At 41.0% G+C, this 19140-nt stretch overlaps 1 protein-coding gene across 4 annotated transcripts in view; it reads left to right on the plus strand.

Moving 5' to 3' along the window:
* The first annotated feature begins 1187 nt into the window (after positions 1–1187).
* The window catches only part of ATP8A1 (ATPase phospholipid transporting 8A1), a 109819-nt gene continuing 91866 nt past the window's right edge, over positions 1188–19140 (plus strand). For 3 of the 4 annotated variants that reach the window (XM_065633706.1, XM_065633708.1, XM_065633707.1), the window contains exons 1-4: positions 1255–1386; positions 11234–11348; positions 12937–13036; positions 15613–15711. In XM_065633706.1, coding sequence (XP_065489778.1) covers positions 1338–1386; positions 11234–11348; positions 12937–13036; positions 15613–15711 — 363 coding nt within the window. In that variant the 5' untranslated portion in view covers positions 1255–1337. Of the gene's footprint in view, positions 1387–11233; positions 11349–12936; positions 13037–15612; positions 15712–19140 lie in introns of all 4 variants that reach the window. The other variant, XM_065633709.1, reaches the window with a different exon arrangement.

Here is a 19140-nt window from a genome sequence, read left to right on the forward strand (position 1 = left end):
CATGTCAGCCTCAAATCCTCTCAAGACAGACGGACAACAGTAGCTTTACTCTATTTCATAACTTCCATCGTCCTCTAAGCAGTCGGTATGCTTTGTGGCTGCCTGAAATGGATGCAAAACATAATTATGCCAAGAAGACCTACAGCTCCAAATCCTGACGCCTTTCCTATTTTCTTCTCCAGCCCGTTTTTACTGTGGCTGTTTTCACTGAGACAAAAGGACAACATGCCAGAGAGACATTTCTCAGCCTGTTGCAGTCTCCCAAGCGTCACATTGACAGCCTGGAAGTAAAATTGCCGCTGGTGCTTCAGCCGGAGGCATCTGCAGCTGAGACCTCCTTCCCACCAGCCCACAGAGAGAGCTTGATTCACGCTGCCTCAGGGCTGTCAAACTGCGGCACTCTGACTTGTAAGTGGTTAAAAATAAAAAGCCGTGCGAGAGTTTGAAAGCTGCCCGTCAAACAGAGCGGTACCGAACCTCCCTCCGCCTGAACAGCGGTTTTGGAGCGACGTTTCAAATTCCCTCTCCGGATTAACACCTCCCCCAACGGCGCCCTTCGCTTCATTTACACGGCGCTTAATTGCGTACGAGACCCCAGGACGGAAGGATTCTCCTCGGAGGGTACACACGGCTGGGCCGCCCCGCAGGCTCCCCCGCCCGGCCTGCTGCCCTCCGCCGCCCTCGCCCCCTTCGCCCAGGCCGCCGGGCTGCACCGCCTGCGCTGCCCGAGGGTCGCCGCCCTCAGCAGCCCACCTCGCCCCGCCGAGGCTGAGATCCGCCGCCCTGGACACTGGCCCTCGCCGCCCCGGCTGCCCGGAGCGGGGACAGCGGCCGCCCTTCCCCGGGGCTGCCCCCGCCCGCCTGCCCGCCCCTGGTGCCGGGCAGCGGCCCTGGCCTCGGCGCGTTCCATTCCCCTCCCGTCACGGGGGACGGGGGGGGGACACGTCGTAAACCCTTCGCTGGCTCCATAGGCGGGACCGAAACCGCTCGTAGTGCCGGTGCCCGGTTAGGTGCAGCGGCTCGGCAAGCCTGAGCCCAAAGGGGGCGGGAGATGGCGGCGGGACGAAGAGGCGGGGGGAGAGGCGGAGTTGGTAGGTTCCGGAGGGCAGGCGAGCGCGGCGCGCTGGCGCCCCGGCTGTCAGTTCGGAGCGGCGGCGCGAGCGGCGGCAGGCGCAGCCGGGGCGCGAGCCTCCCGCCTCGGGCAGCCGGAGCAGCCGCCGCCGGGACCCGCCGCCCTCGCCCCGGGCCTCGCTGCGGCGCGGGGCGCGCTCCGGCGCGCGGCAGGTGCAGGGCGCGCGGGCGGAGGCGGCCGCGCCACCGCCCCACGCCCGGCGGCGATGCCGGCGGTGCAGAAAACGGTGTCCGAGATCCGCTCCCGTGCAGAGGGTAAGTGCCGCCCGGCGCCCGCCTCTCCCCAGCCGGAGGGAGGGAGGGAGGGAGGGAGGGGAGAGCCCGACCGGCGCTCCGCGACCCTCCGGCGCGGAGCCGCGGCGGGGAGTGCGTCGCGTGGCCGGGAGGGGGCGGCGGGGAGACGAGGCGGCGGGAGCTGGTGTGGCGCCGGCTGCTGAAACGCCGCTCGCCGCGCCGCCCCTCTCCGCGGCCTCCGGTCGCGCCGTGATCGCCGCCCGACCCCGGCGGGGAGGAGGTTTCCGCATCGCCCCTTCTGCCCCCGCCGCACACCCGAGCGCGGGCCAGCTCCCCCGGGATCGCCCAGGCTGCGGCGGAGGGCGCTCGCTGCAGCCGAGCATCGCCCCAGCGCCGGGCCGTGAGCGCCGTGGTGGCCGGGCTTTCCGGGCGCTCTTGTATTTACGGCTCTGCATTGCCTGCCGGGGGCGGAGAGCCCGCGGGCAGCGGTTTGCGCGTCAGCGGTGGCAGCGTGTCGCGGCGAGCCGTTGTTTTGTTGTTTCTTTCCCCGGTGTGTCTGGCTGCACGGCCCGCCGGCCCCGAGCGGCGCAGGGGGAGAGACAGCCATGGCTCATGGCCTGGGATAGCTGTCCTGGGATATTCGTCCTGGGACCAGGTCGGCAAACTGCTTTTAGATGTAGGATGTAAGTGCTCACGGATCATCAGAAATAAACGTTTCTCATATAGGGAACGCACCGGGAAGCATCAGACCGTGCTGATGTTTCGTGCCTGAGAGCTGGGATTGCTTACCTTCACGTAACAAGAGCTGCCTTGTACAAAGAATCACTGCAGTGAAATTATCTTAATACAATATTTATTGCATGCAAAAGTAAAACTTGAAATCGCTGATACTAAAGCAGTGTGTTGGGACAGCTTATGATTTTCTGTTACCGTAGGTAATTACAGCAATGCCACTGTCATGCTGCATACTCTTGAGGCAGGTATGCAGGTTTTATCCCTGTGTCTGAAAGTTTTCACACTTAAACCATTACATCAGGTTGTGGTGGGTTTTTTAGGTTTGGGGGGGGTTTCTTTTGCTTTGTTTGGCAATATAGGGAGGTGAAAGTTTCTCATTGTATCTTTCTTCCTTCTTCCAAAGGATTTTTTTTTTTTAATGTTGGGAAAAGCATGAAGAAAGATAGATTGGAAGTAGTCTGTTATCTTGATGTTCTTTTCTGTTTCTCCCATTTACACGCCTTCCTCCCCCAAAAGTAGGTTTTTAGGAGGCCTGGCTCTGCTTCTACCTAGGTAATGTTAGTTGGCCAAGAAATAGCATGCATCTTTCTATGAAGAAAGGAAGAAGGTACATCCTTCCAGAGATACTGTTGAACTGTGTTTACTACCAGAGCAGCAGTGCTGCTGTATTCACAGTTATTAGTAAATGCATTTGATGAGACTAGTTAAATGTCCAAATTTTCAGAGCTTAGTTTCTGTTTGGTTCCAGACTGTTGGTTTTCACTGCAAGCTTAGCACAAGCAAATTGGGAAAATTGATGCTCTCTTTAAAATTATCCAGTTACACGAATCTTAATGGTTATTAAATGAACAAATGTGGTGTTCCCTAAAGGTAAATATCTAAGATATGCAGATGCAGTAAAGGGGGAAAAAAAGAAAAGTCTAGTTTATGTGATTAGTGTTCAAGGTTGGATGATTATAAGACAGTGGAATACAGAAGTTAAGAAGCTTCTCAAAAATACTTTCTTTAGGACTGAAAATAGATATGAAACTTCTTTTAAGAAACTTAAGTTCTGGAAAATGACATGATAGTTTTTCCTTGCAGTGGTAGAGTTTTTGACTCATACTATACTATGTATAGTATTACTCAAAGAAAACAGTAACAGTTTCAAAATTATTTTTCTTAGGTTAACATGACACTAGTTAATTTTATTTATATTCAGTTCAGTTTCTCTGAACTCAGCTCATTCACAATGAAACCAGTGTCAATGAGTATCTTACTTCCTTTTTTCTTTTTGAGATAAATGGCTTCCAAGCCTACTTGGTCCACACGTTTGGACTGTGTGGCTTGTACTTCTAAACAGTTCTTTGTAGGTAAATGTTACTATTTTCTAAAAAGGAGAACTCCAAGGTTCTGTAATATGAGTCTTATCCCTAGCATTTGACAGTGACATAAAGGAACTGTAAAAGCCTAGCTCTGTCTATCACACGGGTCTCTTAGATAAGCACTGTGCAAAGTGATGATAAGGCTGCCTTCAGAGACCTTCACCCAAGTCTTACCTGCAGTGTAGAGTTGTTCTGTATGTTCTTTGGAAGTCACTGATAATAGTAATCACGAACAGCAGCATCTATGAGTGCTGTTATGGCATGGACCACTCCTTAGAGTAGCCCAAGAGTTGTGCGAATCTAATAGACAAGCTTAATATTGCTTCCTTTATTCTAGAATTTTTGTGTTGTATCTTTGGGATTAAAGTCTCATTTTTCTCTCCTGTTACTGCAGCAACTAATTTCTGCTTCAGAGATCTTTTTTCATGGATCATGAGCTATCTTATCAGGATGGACTGTCTTGACACCATCTCAGAACTAAGCTCGCTCTGACAGGAAGAGATAGTAATACTGTTATTAGAGAAAATCAGCTCTTGTGCTCAGATGAAACAAAATCAGAACTGTCAGAACCATTCACACATATATCATTCCCAAGAACTGTTTGACAGTTGTGCAGAAAAATTGACGCTACAGTCTATAAATTATTACAAAATAAAAATTGTAGGTGTTTTAACATCTGTAAAACTTGTTACCTGCATGGCATTCTTCAAAACCTCTGCAAGTTCTTGTGCTCTCCATAGCTGATTAAAGATAACCATGCTCGCTTATAACCTTTTTTTAATAAATTTTTGTGCCTATTATCCCTGTTGCAAAGGTCACCGGCAGTTCACCATAAGCCTAGGAAACGCAGTTTTAAAGTGGTATATGTATCAATAAAGTCTCACTCAAGACATGGAAGATCTAGCCTTCCTAAAGGAATTTAAGAAATCACTGCATGTGTTTTCACCACCAGTAACCTTAATTCAGAATTGTACCTGAGCTGTGCTGTGGAAATAGCGTCAGTGTCGTGTGTTCTGCAGTTGCAAAACACATGGGAAATCTTTCAGTATTGTAGCCTGTATCTAGCTTTATTAAATGAAGTAATTAACTATGGTTATTTTAGCTATATATAGCTGCACAGTTAATATATGCATCTATTAAATAACATGAAATGGAATAATTCAAAGCATTTTATTTCTTTTGAGAGACTGGGAGAATGGAATTGTGGTTACAGTTCTTATTAGGGTTGAAAATTGAAGCGTTAATGCTTTTCCTCCATGTATTGGTGAAGTCAGTGAACTACATTAGGTTTTCGAGAAAGGGTAGAAATTTGAAGTGCCATGGTGCTGTCTACCCACAACAGTAGGTAATAACTATTAATGGTTCTTCTTTCCCCCTGTACTCGGTGCTGGTGAGGCCCCACCTCGAATACTGTGTTCAGTTTTGGGCCCCTCGCTACAGGAAAGATGCTGAGGTGCTGGAGAGTTCAGAGAAGGGACTTGAAGCTGGTGAAGAAGGGTCTGGAGCACGAGTCTGATGAGGAGCAGCTGAGGGAACTGGGGCTGTTTAACCTATAGAAAAGGAGGCTGAGGGGGAGACCTTATCACTGTCTACGACTACCTGAAAGGAGGTTGTAGCATGGGGGGGTGTTGGTCTCTTCTCCCAAGCAGCAAGTGATAGGACAAGAGGAAATGGCCTCAAGTTGTGCCAGGGTAGGTTTTTTTGTGGTTTTTGGTTTGGGGTTGTTTTGGTTTGGTTTTTTTTTTTGTATTTTGTCTGTGGCGTTTTTTTCCTGACCCATCTGTTTTTCTGACTTCGTTTAGATCCCAGTACTTCAAAATAGGGTCTAGTTATAATGGACCAGTACCAGCAGGTTGGAGCAGGTCATTCCTATTCCCTTCTGTGCTCTGTCCTCAGAAGGACAGACTGCTGGGTCAGGTTCCTAGTGCCTGTTCTGTCACCAAAGGTTCATCACAGCATTATGGCAATTAACTCCAAAGGCACCTTGTTTTTCATAACCATGCCCCCTTGAAACTGTGCTGCATTCTCTGGGAACATGAGCTAGCAGACTTGCTCATATAAGAGGTTCTTGGCTACAGCACCAGCTTTCAAAGCTTTTGAATGCTGTACTTCGAGAATAAGAAAGGCATTTTTGATGATTAAGGGAATTAAAAACTTCTGGTGACGTGACTGAGGGTTTTCTTTCCCTCCCTTACTTTCCATATTATAGTCTGTATTTACCTTTGTCTTGTTATGACAATGACGCTGTTTTAAGGTGTGAAAGATAAAACTGTTAAATGACCCTACCTGAAGGAAAATATTTGGACAATGTTTACTTTTTACCATTTATTGTTGTTTTACTAATTTAGAAACTTTATAGTCAAAACTGGTTTAGGAAGATTCCCTGCAAATACTGCCTGTTGAAACAGAGTTTCTTCTTCTAAATTTGTTCTTTGGAGCAAAATATGTTCTTCAATGAATTCTCTTGTTGGAGAAAGCACAGGTTAGTTGTTTGGAAGCTTTTTTTTTTTTGTTTCATTGGTTATTTATTTATTTGGGTGGTGTTGTTGAAGATGTTTTTGCTGGCAAAACTGAAAACATGTAATCTATGCAAAATACACATTTTACTATTTTGGTGGGGGTTTTGTTTGTTTGGGTTTTGGTTTTGGGTTTTTTTGGGGTTTTTTTTTTTGGTTGGTTGGTTGGCCTGGGTTTTTTCAGGTACAGTTTTTATCCTGGGAAGTAACAACCCAGTCTCCATATTTGCAGATTTCACAGCAATTCGGTTTCCAATTTTTTCTTGCCTTTTCCTACTCTTGCTTATAATTTATTTCTATTTCTTCAATTTTGAACAGATTGAAAGAGATCCTGAGCCAAAACCTGAATTATTTGCTGAGTGACTTTAATGAAATTTGTAATGTTTTGTGCTTATCCGTCAATAATTTCCAGATTCTGTGCTTCGCTAGCAAATAAATTTCAGAGTGCAGAACAGAATATTATGTATGGTAATTCTAGCTTATGCAGCAGCTTTTCAAATAAACTTTTTTGGTTAGGGCAATAGTTGTATTCCTTTGATGTTGAAGCACATTTTTTGTTGGTGTTGAACCTGTGCTGCCCAAATAATAAAATAATAAAAATATAATATCAAAAGGTGTGATTGTGAATATTAAGAAGAAATTAGTTTTGAAACTTGCTATTTCTGCATAATAGTGTGTCAGAATAGTATGGCATGTTGGTGTTTCCTATTTTGCTTTTTAGAGTACTGACTTTTCAAGTCAGATGTTTTTCTGTCACTGAGAGCATGTAAAAATGTATGTCATAGAATGTTTGATAATTCAGCTGTGGTTAAATATCAGCAGTGTTGCAAGCCACACCAGAGGAAGACAAGTCTTGGAATATATTTGTTCTTCTTTCTGAAAAGCAACTCTTACTAGTACAGCATCACAGTTCCTGTCTGAAATGTGGTAATTGCTGTTTTACTACAGCTAAATACCTGTAACACAGCGGTGACTACACTTTTTATTTTTAAGAGATTAAAATGATTGCTTCATTTTAAGTTCTTTTTTATTTTTCCACACTACTTTTTAATGATCAGAATTTTGTAACAGCTGATGCTTTGGTGATATCTGTGCTTTTGTTATGTTTTGTTTGTTTTGTTTTTATTCTTCCTGCCTGGATTCTGTACTTCACGTGTTTATATTTTTTTTCCTTATCAACTTCCTGAATGTTTGGGTCAATGCTCTTCTGTTGTCTTGGAAGCTCCTGTTTGATTACAGAAGGGCAACCAGCTCTTCTTAATTCTTGCTGTGTGATAAATGCATCTTTTCAAACACACCTTCACCAAAAATATAGCTACTTTCACCAAGAGGTGATCTGGTGAGATTTCCATTCTTAAGAATGGAACGTATGGGTGTGGTTCTGTTTGTTCCTGTATTACTTGTAGGCAACATTTTTCTGACAGGCCAGCCTCATTTTTTTCATTAATAGATTGAGTTCATAGAAATTGATTTGATGCCAATGGATCCTCACTATTCTGGAGGAAGTTATGTAGCACTTAGTAGCGTCTTTTTTGTGAGGTGGTGAAGTTTTATGCAGACCTGCTGCACTGATATGTGAGACTTTTTTTAGGTTAGTCAGAGGTTAAGCTCTAGCTTATAGTTTTGTTTTTTAAAATTTCATAGAAAGGTAGCTCTTAAAAGTCAGGGAGTAGTGTACTGCAGTTAGACTCAGGTTTGTGAGTATGCTTTGATAGATGTCCTACTTCATACTGGAAAGTGAATAGTTGAAATGATATGTGGCTTTAATGTGATTTCCTGTAAGGTGCTAGTTTGCATCAGGGATTGTAACAGTGGAACAAATCTGCAATCTTAATTTCTTTCTTACCAATCTACAGTCAAGAGGAATTTCAAATGAACATATAAACTACCATAGCATCTAACATCCTTCCTTGTCAAAAAGTATCTCTCTTTTTAAATTTACTTCCTGACATGATTTTGGGCCATTTGAGTTATTGTCAAATTCTTTACTCACCTTATGTGAATAAAACATATTGAAGATTTCCTTGTAGGTTGCATTTGAAAAAAAAAATACTAAATTAAATAAAGCTTTTGATGACTTAATCTGTTTATGCTACATGAGTGTGGGCGAGACATGGCAGAAATTGGAAATGCTTTATGATAGTTTTCTGAAGATGCGGAATACAAACAAACCCTGGGAATGCAATAGATAATTTTTAGTTGCAATTCTAGTGAATGCATCATGTGGGAAAACTCCCAGTCAGCCTCAAGTTGGTGCCTATGAACATACAGTCCTGTATCTGACAAATTATTGGAAAATTTCACTTGCAAAACACAATATATTGACTTTAAAAACGAAACTGCTGTAGGGTAGGCTTGACCCACACACAGGCCAGGGTGGTATATTGTCCTTCAAGACATTTGTCTTGCTGAGAGCCCAGAAGTGGTGCCTGAGCTTTGGCTTCTCTTGCCGCTGTGCAGCAGAGAGTTCTCTTTGACCTCAGGCAGTTCTGAAAATCAGCAGCTGTCTGGCAAGAAGAGTGTGCCCCGTTTCTGGCCAGGCATCAGGCATCTGTTAGCTAAGCAGGATAGATGCAGGGCTGCAGAGGAGCTGAAACTCAGGCGCGCTGACTCTTGACTGAAGTTCTTGGGTAGGTAGTGCAAGCAAGATGTAATGTTGTTTCAAAGGGTGCTGTATGGACATTTAAAGAAATAGCATTGTCGGAGGGTAGGATGTAAAAGTTCTACATCAAACAGCAAATTAAAATTTCATGTCTCTTTTTTTTTTTTTACACTCTTTCTGATAATCTTGTATAAAAGAGCATTTTGTGTCTCTTGTGGCTTAGAAAACATTGTAGTCATTTAAGCACACTACTGCTTTAGATGATATGATAGCTTCAGTAATGCATAAGCTTTTAGATATTTTTGTGTACATGTACACGCATATATACAAACACACACAAACAGGGAAGACAAATTGTATGAGCTTTGTGTATCAGACTAGTCTGTGTACTCTAGTGAATGTATTCTAAAGTTTAGGCAGGGAGGGGGTGGGACATGTAACCTTTGAAGCTTTCAGAGTAGTATAATGCACCTGCGGCAGGAGAGCTGGTTTTACCAAAGCTGCAGGGTATAGAGGGCTATGGGTGATGCTCAGAACTTGATTCCTAAGATTGCTTTTTAAGTGAGAATGGAAAAAAAGTGAATTCAAGGTAGTAGGATGTGAGGCGGTGAGTGTTTATGGAGCTCCTCAGAACCTTTTTGCTGTCATTTTGATTAAAGGAAAGCAAATAAATGCTGTAGTACTGATGTATGAAAATAAATGTCTATAGTTTAGCAATCTTTTTAACTAATGAGTAATATATAGTGTTTAATGCCTGCTAATATTTGCTTTAACTCTTATCACTGTTAGTATTCAAGGCTTATACTGGCATAAGTTTTTTAATGAATGCTTTAAAATTAAAATAGTACATTCCACAAATGTGCAAACTCTCCTTATTTCCTGAATTTAGGCTAGGTTGGTACTTCTGACACAATAGTTTCCGACATTTTTACCCAAGTGCTCTCACAGGAGCCGTATATCGTGTTTGCTCCTTCATCGAGCAACTGGAAGGTAAATGTCCTATACCCAGAATGAAGGTGTGCTCACTATGTAATGAATTTGGGCTCAGTCAACTACAAACATGAGATTGGATGCGCACCTGCAGCTTGACTGAAAACCTAGTTGTCTTGAAGATGTACCTATATCCAGTTGTGTTATAGGGATATATGTCTATGGAACTGCGTGCTGGAGGTCGTGCATAGCCAATTGTATCATGGTTGTTCCTTCAAGGAGAGGTGATGACAAGAATAGGAAATGGCAAGCGTAGTCTGCCATGTGTGCCCATGTAGTTTCTTGAGTCGAGGAGGATTGTGTGGATGCTTGTTCAGGTGGACCCAGTCTCTTAGGCTGGCTGCCCTTCCTCTGAAGGGTCCTCTTGAAGTGCATACTGGAGCTTCAATAGAAGTGTGTTGGATGGGTGCCTTTCATTGGGGGAGCTGGAAGGAAGGAAACAGAGAAATTGCAGTGGATGGATGTAATAGTGGAGATTTCCTGCAAAGTAATAGAATCTGTACATTCTGAATGGCAAATGGCATGAAATTACAAGTTTCTGCCAAGTCTTTGCATGATGTGTGGAGACTTGACCTTGCAAGGTAGCATCTGAAATATATCTTCTGTATATAGTAGATAAGAGGCTGTATAGTGGGCCAGTGGACTGGAGGATGACTTGGATTTCATATAACCTGTTTGTAAGGATGTATAGAACATACTAAAAATGAGCTTTAAGTTTTCATTTACAACCTTAATTATCCTTGATATGCATAAAAGTTCTGATGCGTTCAGTTCAATTCTAACAGTTCTTTTTCTCTATGTATTTTTCTCATTTGGTTTACAGAATGAACAGTGTATTAACAGGCAGCTATAGAGACACAGATTATTGATATAATTTTCAAACTTTTTGGTGATTGATTTATGCCATACCTTTGTTTACAAGCTCCAGCCAGAACAGACTACTTAGGCCTGTTAGTCATCGATGTAGTGGCTGAGTGGTGGACAAAACACTAGTGAAAAGTCTTGAGAGAGAAGTACATTGGTATCCCCTTTTACAGATGAAAGTAATTAGGCAGGTTTGTACAAGATTCCTCATAGTTTATAGAAGAATATATGCAAAGATAAGCTTTCACCGACTAGTGGTGGCAGGTGCTGGGAATGTCAGTAAGTCTAATAATACCATTTCAAGTTAAACACACACAAAATGAAGAATCAACTTATGTCACTTATCTGGGAATAATCTGGCCAATGTCATGCAGAAAATTTGTAGCAGGTGAAGGAGTAGTAATTCAAGATCACTCAGCTGGGAGAGAGATGAGACTGGCCTTTTTTAGGTTTGGGCTTTTATTCCTTTTTTTTTTTTTTTTTTTTTTTTGTACGCACACTTGTGGGTTCACATGCATTAACAGACAGTAGTTCATTTCATACTACCCTGAAGCAGCACAAGCTTTATAAGTGTACTCATTAATTCAGTAGATTCCACAGTTATTCAATATTATAGCTTTACAAAGCATCTCGACTAAATACTTTTTTGGTTTTTAAATGATCATTACTTGTGAGAAATGCAAATGCGTTGAGTTCACATCCACAATAGCTGTCTTTTTTGTCATGAAGTGCATTGAATCTTGTGTATTTGTGTATATAAATCTATTTATGTGGAAAACCATGCTGTGTTTTAACAGGCTATGAGAAGACAGATGATGTTTCAGAGAAAACTTCTCTAGCTGATCAAGAGGAACTGAGAACTATATTCATCAATCAGCCCCAGCTAACCAAATTCTGCAACAACCATGTCAGGTATTAATTAGTGTTTTTGTTAACACATATTTAATTTCAGAACATTGCGTGTTGCATAGCAAACATGAAGAAAATATGCTGTTTATTCCACTTCTGCCGTTTCTTTTGACCACTAGTTACAGTCCCAGACTCTGGGTGGGGAGAATGAAGTGAAATGAGGAGAGCAGCAGCTGTTTCAATTACAAACCTGACCTTCCAGATTATTAAGGACAGGATGGGGAAGGTGTGGATGCTTACAGCTGCACCATCAGCATGTCCCTAGTGTATCGATTTGTTCTTCAGCTTTCAGTTCAGTTGCAGTTCATCTTTGAATGTATTTCTGGTAGTTGGATGCCAATGCAGATGGACTTCACATCAACATGACATTGTTTGTGCTTTGGAAACTCTGGTCTTCTTCAGCCAGCCAGTTACAAAGATGCTGTGGTTTCTTATGAAACTAGTTTTGAATTTCAAGTTTGGGCTTTAGGACTCTGCTGATGGTTTATGTTGTGGGGTTTTGTTTGGTTTTGCTTAATTTTAAGTAATAAACCATACTCTTAAGTAATGTATGTTTAGATCTTATAACATCCTCAGTTCTGTTGTTAAAATTGGAAGTAAATGAATTGCAAAGATATCCTTGTCCCAAGTAAGTGTGTCTTCTGACAATACCTTTGATAATATGCAGGAATTTTATAGACGTCGAGAATAATGTGTTGGAGGTTTTCCATACACTTGAGAAACTTTGTAATGCTTTCAGTTTGTGTATGCAACTTGTCTTTTCGTTTGTTTCTGGACAGTGTTGAGCTTTTTGGCAGGATACATTCATTCCCCCTTTAAATTGACCTTTATGCAAAGTCAAAGTAAATATTAGTAAGTTAAAAAGGGGTTAAAATATTCCTACAAGTCTTTTGCTTGTATGTTTTTGGCATGATTATTTTCACTGTTACTGTTTTAGGACCTTGGATGGTAGCATTCTGTTCTTAAAAAAAAGGCTGACAAAGAGCTGGGAGCTCAAACATTTTGTGACAATGGCTTAGCAGAGATTATTACGCTTGGATAGGATGTATTCTGTTATTCCAGCATAGCAAAACTACACTTAATATGCAGTATTTATCAGTTCAAAGTAAAAAAAGTTAACTTCCCATTCAGTGGATTATATTATAGCTCGTTCCCCAAGAACGTTGTCTGAACTACCTGTGCAGAGCTACCAGCACATGCCATCGCCTGTGGGCCTGGCAGTGCTGGGCCCCAGCACCCACCTGTGACCTTCACTTGGCTTTATTTCTTTTGCTCGTTGCCTGTGACTGAGCGTCAGCAGAGCTTGGCAGAGGCGGAGAGGGAACTTCTTGCCGCAATGTGGAAGCTCACGACAGTGTCTGTGGATGACAGGCGCTTCCCCGGGTTGGCCGGTTCGTGGACGCCTGCAGGGCTGTCCCTGCAGAAGTCTTTTTAGTTTCTCTTTCAGCGAAAATAAATCTGTTTGCTAGCACAGAAATCACAAAAGGTTCTTTTTTTTATTTGAAAGCTTGTGTAACTGAGAGGGAAGGAATACATTTGAAGAATTTGTTGTGCTGTAATAATAGAGCATGTTTTTGTCTCTTTCTCTCAGCACTGCAAAGTACAACATAATCACATTCCTGCCGAGGTTCCTTTATTCCCAGTTCAGAAGAGCTGCTAATGCGTTTTTTCTTTTTATCGCGTTACTTCAGGTAAGATCAACAATAAGATGCTAATGTTTGAAACTTGTTGAAAGCACATTTATGCCATAGACAGTGTTCTGCAGAGATACTGAGGTTGGTGTGCCATTCTTTCTGAGCTTATTAGCCTCACGAAATAGCTTTATTGTGTAGATGTACATTTAATAAATGTTTGATTTGGGTTTTTTTTTTTTTACTCCCTGGAGACAATACAATACACACAAAGATTTTTCTGTAAAACAAATTAAGCATAACTGAAATACTGTCAGGTGAAAAAGACTGTCGTGACAGGAAAATCCCATTTAAAAATATCTAGCATGGACAGAGAAATATTACCTGTAGCTGGCATTTCTCGTAATGGAAGGTACTGCCTAACAACCTGAACTTGATCAACTTTAATGCTGTAGTTTGTTTTGAGGGGCACGAATTGCAGTTGAGGAGAAGTGATTATTTATTCTTAGAGGGGAGCTGATAAGGATTGAAGCTGAACCTAGATGAAGAAAAACAGCAATGGAGTCCAGTACTATAACATCTATTTCCCATATCCCAGCTGGTTAACTGCTGGTTAAGAAGAAAGCACACAGTCTTTTCTGTATCACCATTGTGGCTTCATTCAGTGTGTTTATTAAGGGCTGTCCCTGACCCAGCTTACTGAGGCTTTTTTTGAAGAAGTACACAATGTTTTGCAGATATATCAGAATATTTTAATTTTGTGGTGGTTTCAGATAAAGCAGATTGTGGGGTTTTTTTATATGCCAGTCTATAAATGTAATAGCTGATGATGAATGAAAATAGAACTGTGGGCAGGGGCAGTGATAATTACTATTGTAATTCCATATTCCCATCATATTTTATAAAAATACATTTTCTGTATAATTTCTAGTGCATTTTTTAGAATGTGTTGATTTGTCTGTTGTGGAGGTCACTGTGTTAGGAATTGACACACTAAACAAAAATTACTAAAATAATGGCACATATATTGCCATGTGTACTTTTTCCACGCTTCAGATGTTTCAGCAAGTGAAAGTTGATTCCTCTGTACTTACTCAGGTTTCTTTGCTTCTACTATAAGTGCTTGGAGCAGTTTCTTAGAATATATCTGCACAGGTATCTTACACAGTTTTCTAGAGGAAAAAAATCTGAAGTTAAGGGTTTCATTAGGTTGTCTGCCTGAAAACCTGTGGCTTCTAAATAAATGTCCTTTTGACCCCATCTGGCATCTCGGGCTAATCCAGTGGTCCAGCAGCGTTTCTTCTGGTGCCACTGTGCTCATCAAACTAGGAACATAGAATGAGGTTTCTGAAGCCATTTGAGCATGACTGGGTGAGAGGCTGGCAGGTGGGTGTTTGGGATGTTAGGACGTGTGATGTTAAGACTTACAGGCCCACCATCTACTCTCAGGCTATTGGTGAGACTGCACTGGCAGAAGTAAGAAATATGGGGCAATGGAACCAGAGTACCAGCTGGTGTCTCTCTTGCTTTCATATTTTGACTGGAAAATAATGTATGATTGGAATGGGGGAGTTTGGGCATATGTCTAGGGAGGAGTGAAAGGGTAGGAATAGCCAGAGAAGTGATAGATCCCTTTCCCTTGTAGCCAACACATAGGCACTTGCCCAATAGCAACTTTCTGCCTGGTTTCCATTTAATTGCTTGAAAAATGTGATTTAGAGTAACCTGGAAAATAGATCTGTATTGGCCTTCCTACAAGAAACATTCCATACATACATATAACATCCTGTTTTCTTTCAGAGGCACAATGTGGTGGTAGCAAAAAGAAATTAATATAATTCAGAAATAACATTGGCTGTTTTTCAAAAATGTTTTATGATAAAAATGATAAATTGAGGATGTCTTTTACCTACATTGAGGCATCACTTCTTATTGTACTATTTTCTTGCAAAGATCTCATTGTAGCCATATGGGCTGCATTGCCTATGGTCTGTTAAGGCAGCAATCATCTTACCTATCACAATGTTGTCATTAAGAACTCTAGTCAATACTAAGATATACATGGATGGTTATCCATGATTAGCACATAAGTAGCTGCATTTTCTCAGCATTTATTTTACGTACACATTTCCTTGCGTCATCTGTGCCCATACCTGCTTAGCAAAAAACGGTTTCTTACCGTAGTCTGTCGGAAAGCAGCTATTTGAAGTTTGTCAATTAATAACTAATATGATGCAAAATATCTCTTGGAGATTAAAACTGTAAGGAAGTAAAAATACCTTGGACTTGTGTCCACTCTAACAAAAATCTAAGCTTAAAAAAATGATTGTGTTTTATAAATATGTATTTTAATTTAATTTGAAACACAGAAAAAGAAGGTGAATATTGTGCAGACACTAAAATTTCTGAAAATAACTCCACTGAATGCTATGCTATTTAAAATGCAAATGTTCTTTTATTGCATCAGCCACTTTTGAATTGAAGACAGTAACCCTCCATGGAAGTAATCAGCACCATGTCTAAAAAGTTCATCCAGTTGCCTTCTCTGTATTTCCACAGGAAATACTGTTGCTTGTATTAAAATATGTTTTCAACCAGCAATGCAAACAAATTGTTTCTCTCTTTTTCTTTAATAGCAAATACCAGATGTATCACCAACAGGCCGTTACACAACATTGGTCCCTCTCTTATTTATTTTAGCTGTAGCTGCAGTGAAGGAGATAATAGAGGATATTGTAAGTATTTAATAGCAATATTTTGTAAATAGCTTTCAAATTCTTCAGAGACTGTCTTACAAAAATTTTGTTGAATAATTCTATGTTGAACCATTCTTGCCTTCTGGATGCTTTTGAAAGATTCTAAAGCTACTTCAGAAGATTAAATCTTTAGAATATGGTGTTACGATTTGAAAGTGTGTTTGCTACATACATAAGTGACAATAACATGGCAAAACAGTGACTGTTGTGTTGATTATATACTACAAGCATTTTTATAAAGTGTGAACTGGAACCAAAGACTCCACAGAACCCAGTTAAGTGCCAATTTTTTTCAAACAAGGGCTCTTCTAAAAGAAGATTGGAAGCTACTGAATTCATTTCAGGTGCAATCTATTTTAAAACCAAATAGGCTTTAAATGTTTCTCTGGTTAGAATTATTTTCTTTTCTTCTTGCATGAGCAGGAGCAGAGTACTCCCACTAATGAAGCTTGTGGGCTGGATTTAAGTTCAATCTGTCAATGAGGTACTAGACTAACATTTTATAGAAAAATTGTGAGAACTTCTGGCTTTAATCACAGCGAAGAAGGTAGGCTTAAAAAAAAAAATCTTCCCGGGATTCTTTTTACATCTTTATTTTAGGTGCCTTAAAAAAGCAGATAAGCCCTCGGGTACTCAGTTGAGGATCAATTAATTCCTGGACCTTTCTAAAAAGTGTCTTTTAACTTGCTACTGGAATTATGACACTTTTCGTATGTTTAGGATAGTAATCTATTAGGTTTAATACATTTTAGATGAATGAGTTCAGGTCACTAATGTGCCATTTTTAAAGTTTTGAAAATGGATTTTCCCCAGTTGTCAAATCCAGGTCTAAACCCAGGTCTCATCTCTCTCTGTATTTCTGAAGTCACATGCATAAAATCCTTGGTTTCACTGTTGTGACTTTGCACGGTTTTGTGGACAGCAAGAGGAAAAGGCCTTTCTCAGTTGGTCTTGTTGCTCCAGCCCAATGCAATTTACTGTTAGTCTTTCATGTCTTGCTGGTAAGTGTGTTCTGCTGATGCCTGATGGCCAGGAACAGATATGGAACGCTTGACCTTGTTAGGCAGATTGCCCACATCTATGTCAAGTTTTCCTTGGCTTTCTGCAGTCAGCGTTTGTGGTAGTGGTTGTTTTGCTTTCTTCTTGCATTGAATGGTGTCACATTTGTCGCAGCGAGGGAAGACGCAAACACTTAATATAAGTATCAGCAAACTTCAACTTTATTACAGAGCAGTTCGCTTTTATACATGTTCCAATAATTATGCCTACTAGTCATAACCTGATTGGCTAAAATCTAGGGGTTACATTAACCTAATTCGTCTAGCAACAGATATTCAGTATAATCAGTAATTGGCTTATGCATATTACAAAACGCAAGCTCATTATTGGTTACAACTTAACTGCCAGCTCCACCCTTAGATCCACATTCGTTTCGTTTCTACATTGTTTTTCCCAACGAACTTCTAACAGCAAGGCTTTTGTTTGTTACACACTGAATGTCAAGGTTCTTATAACTTTGTCAAGTCAGCGTCTTGCTTGCGGTTCACATGAGCTGAGTTCGCTGCTTATCTAACTCTTGTTCTGCTAACTGTATTAGATTCACATGACCCCTACTATCTAACCATCCCTCCACAGAATGGAAATTTGAAAAGACCTGGGATATTGTCTTGATTTGGAAGTGTCCATTTTGACTTCTGTTTTGTGAGTAGGGAAAGGAGTTTTAGGCTCTGTTTCACTTGATACAGAAGATGTTGCAGTTATCAGAGTACATTCCTGCCTACTCTGTGCTCTCACTCAAAGCGTATGGTAGAACTTGTCTCCCTAATTTGCATAACATAGTTGACTCTTCTAATTAAAGTCTTCTGTATCTAGGGAATTTGTCTTGACGATTTACCAAATCACTCTAGATGCTAAGAATTTCTTCATCCACCCTTGTTCTTAGTTCTGCAGATATGTTATGCGGAGGACAAGAAGTTAGGTACATCGTAATATGTTAAGAGTGCCTTGTCCACTATATATTGTGGGCCGTTCTCTTGATTTTTTTTTTGGAAAGGGTTGCAGGTAGTGTAGTCTTTCCCTGCACACAAATAGTAGGCTCCTGGGAGCATCAAATTTATTGTGCTTGAGCAGAATTACCATGTATGTGCAGAAACTTTGATCAAGAGAAAGAGTGCTGAACTGCAAAGAAGCTCTGAAATGAAGGGTTGCTGGTCTCATGCTGCCTTTCCTGCTGATACAGTCAACTCAGTCTTCTCTTCAGTTACTCCTGTCAATGGATGGTAGGCAAGATATTTTGTCCCCCTGGGCTGTATGAAGCTCCTGGGCCACAAGTCGAGTGGTCCTGCAAGAGACAATGATGTTTCCATTAAACGTTTTCGTTGTGTTTTGCATTTCTAGTATTTGCTGCCCAATAGTCAGCTTCTCCTTAAGTGTCTTTGTTGCTTTTTCTTTACATAAATAAAATCCCTTTTTAAAAAACCATAAAATCAATTCATGTTCTTTCAGATATTTTTAACCATTCTGCTGTTAGTGCTTACAGCTTACACCATCTGCCAATATAAAACTGAGGCTGCTGCTACTGTACAAAGTGTCCTTTTTAAAATTTTCTCATCCACTCTCTTTTATGTCACTTGTTTCTACCGTTTGCTCCTTGCAACTTGTACAGTTTGGTGTAGGGGGCAAGACAGGGAAGAGTTTTAGAGTTTTTTGCATATATGAGCTAAACCAGTAAGGTTCTCGTTACCAAAAAATACAGAGATACCTAAAGGCAATTCAAATACTATTTTCCTTTCTCTTAAGTTTACATTGTCTCAGCCTATAGTTAATTCCTGCTGTAGTTGGATGAAACTGAATGAGATGAAGGAGCTGATTTGGAGAATTTAGGTGCTAGTATAAAGGCTCCGTGTGTGTGTGTGTGTGTGTGTGTATGTAGCTGATGGTAACTTTGTGAATTTCTCACTTGCACAGCTGAGTTTCACAGACTGTAGTCCAAATAAAACAATTTGCTTTGTCTTTTTAGTCAGACATGTATGACATTTAATGTTACCTGCTGGTTACATTGTGCAGGAATATTTAACTGACTCTGACAGCTGTATTTTTATTCCTGGGAAAGCTGACCACTTGCTGCATAGTATTCAGTGTGTTTTCTTTTCACCTTTAATTTTCATTATGTCTTAATTTCTTTACACAGTGAGAGATCTCAGATCTCCAGGAATGGTTATCTTCATCTAATATTAAAGCAAGATTAATTGGCTTTTGGATGGGAACATTATCTATCAATATCAAAAAATATATTTATCAAAATAATACTTTTAGCTCAAGAACCAAATGCTGCTTTTTCTGGAGTGAAATCCCAAGAAGCAGGAGATGTTAGCAGAAGACATTATTCATGAACAGCATGTGTTTTCC

The sequence above is a fragment of the Caloenas nicobarica genome, chromosome 4, assembly GCF_036013445.1.
Source record: "Caloenas nicobarica isolate bCalNic1 chromosome 4, bCalNic1.hap1, whole genome shotgun sequence".
Lineage (NCBI taxonomy): Eukaryota > Metazoa > Chordata > Aves > Columbiformes > Columbidae > Caloenas > Caloenas nicobarica.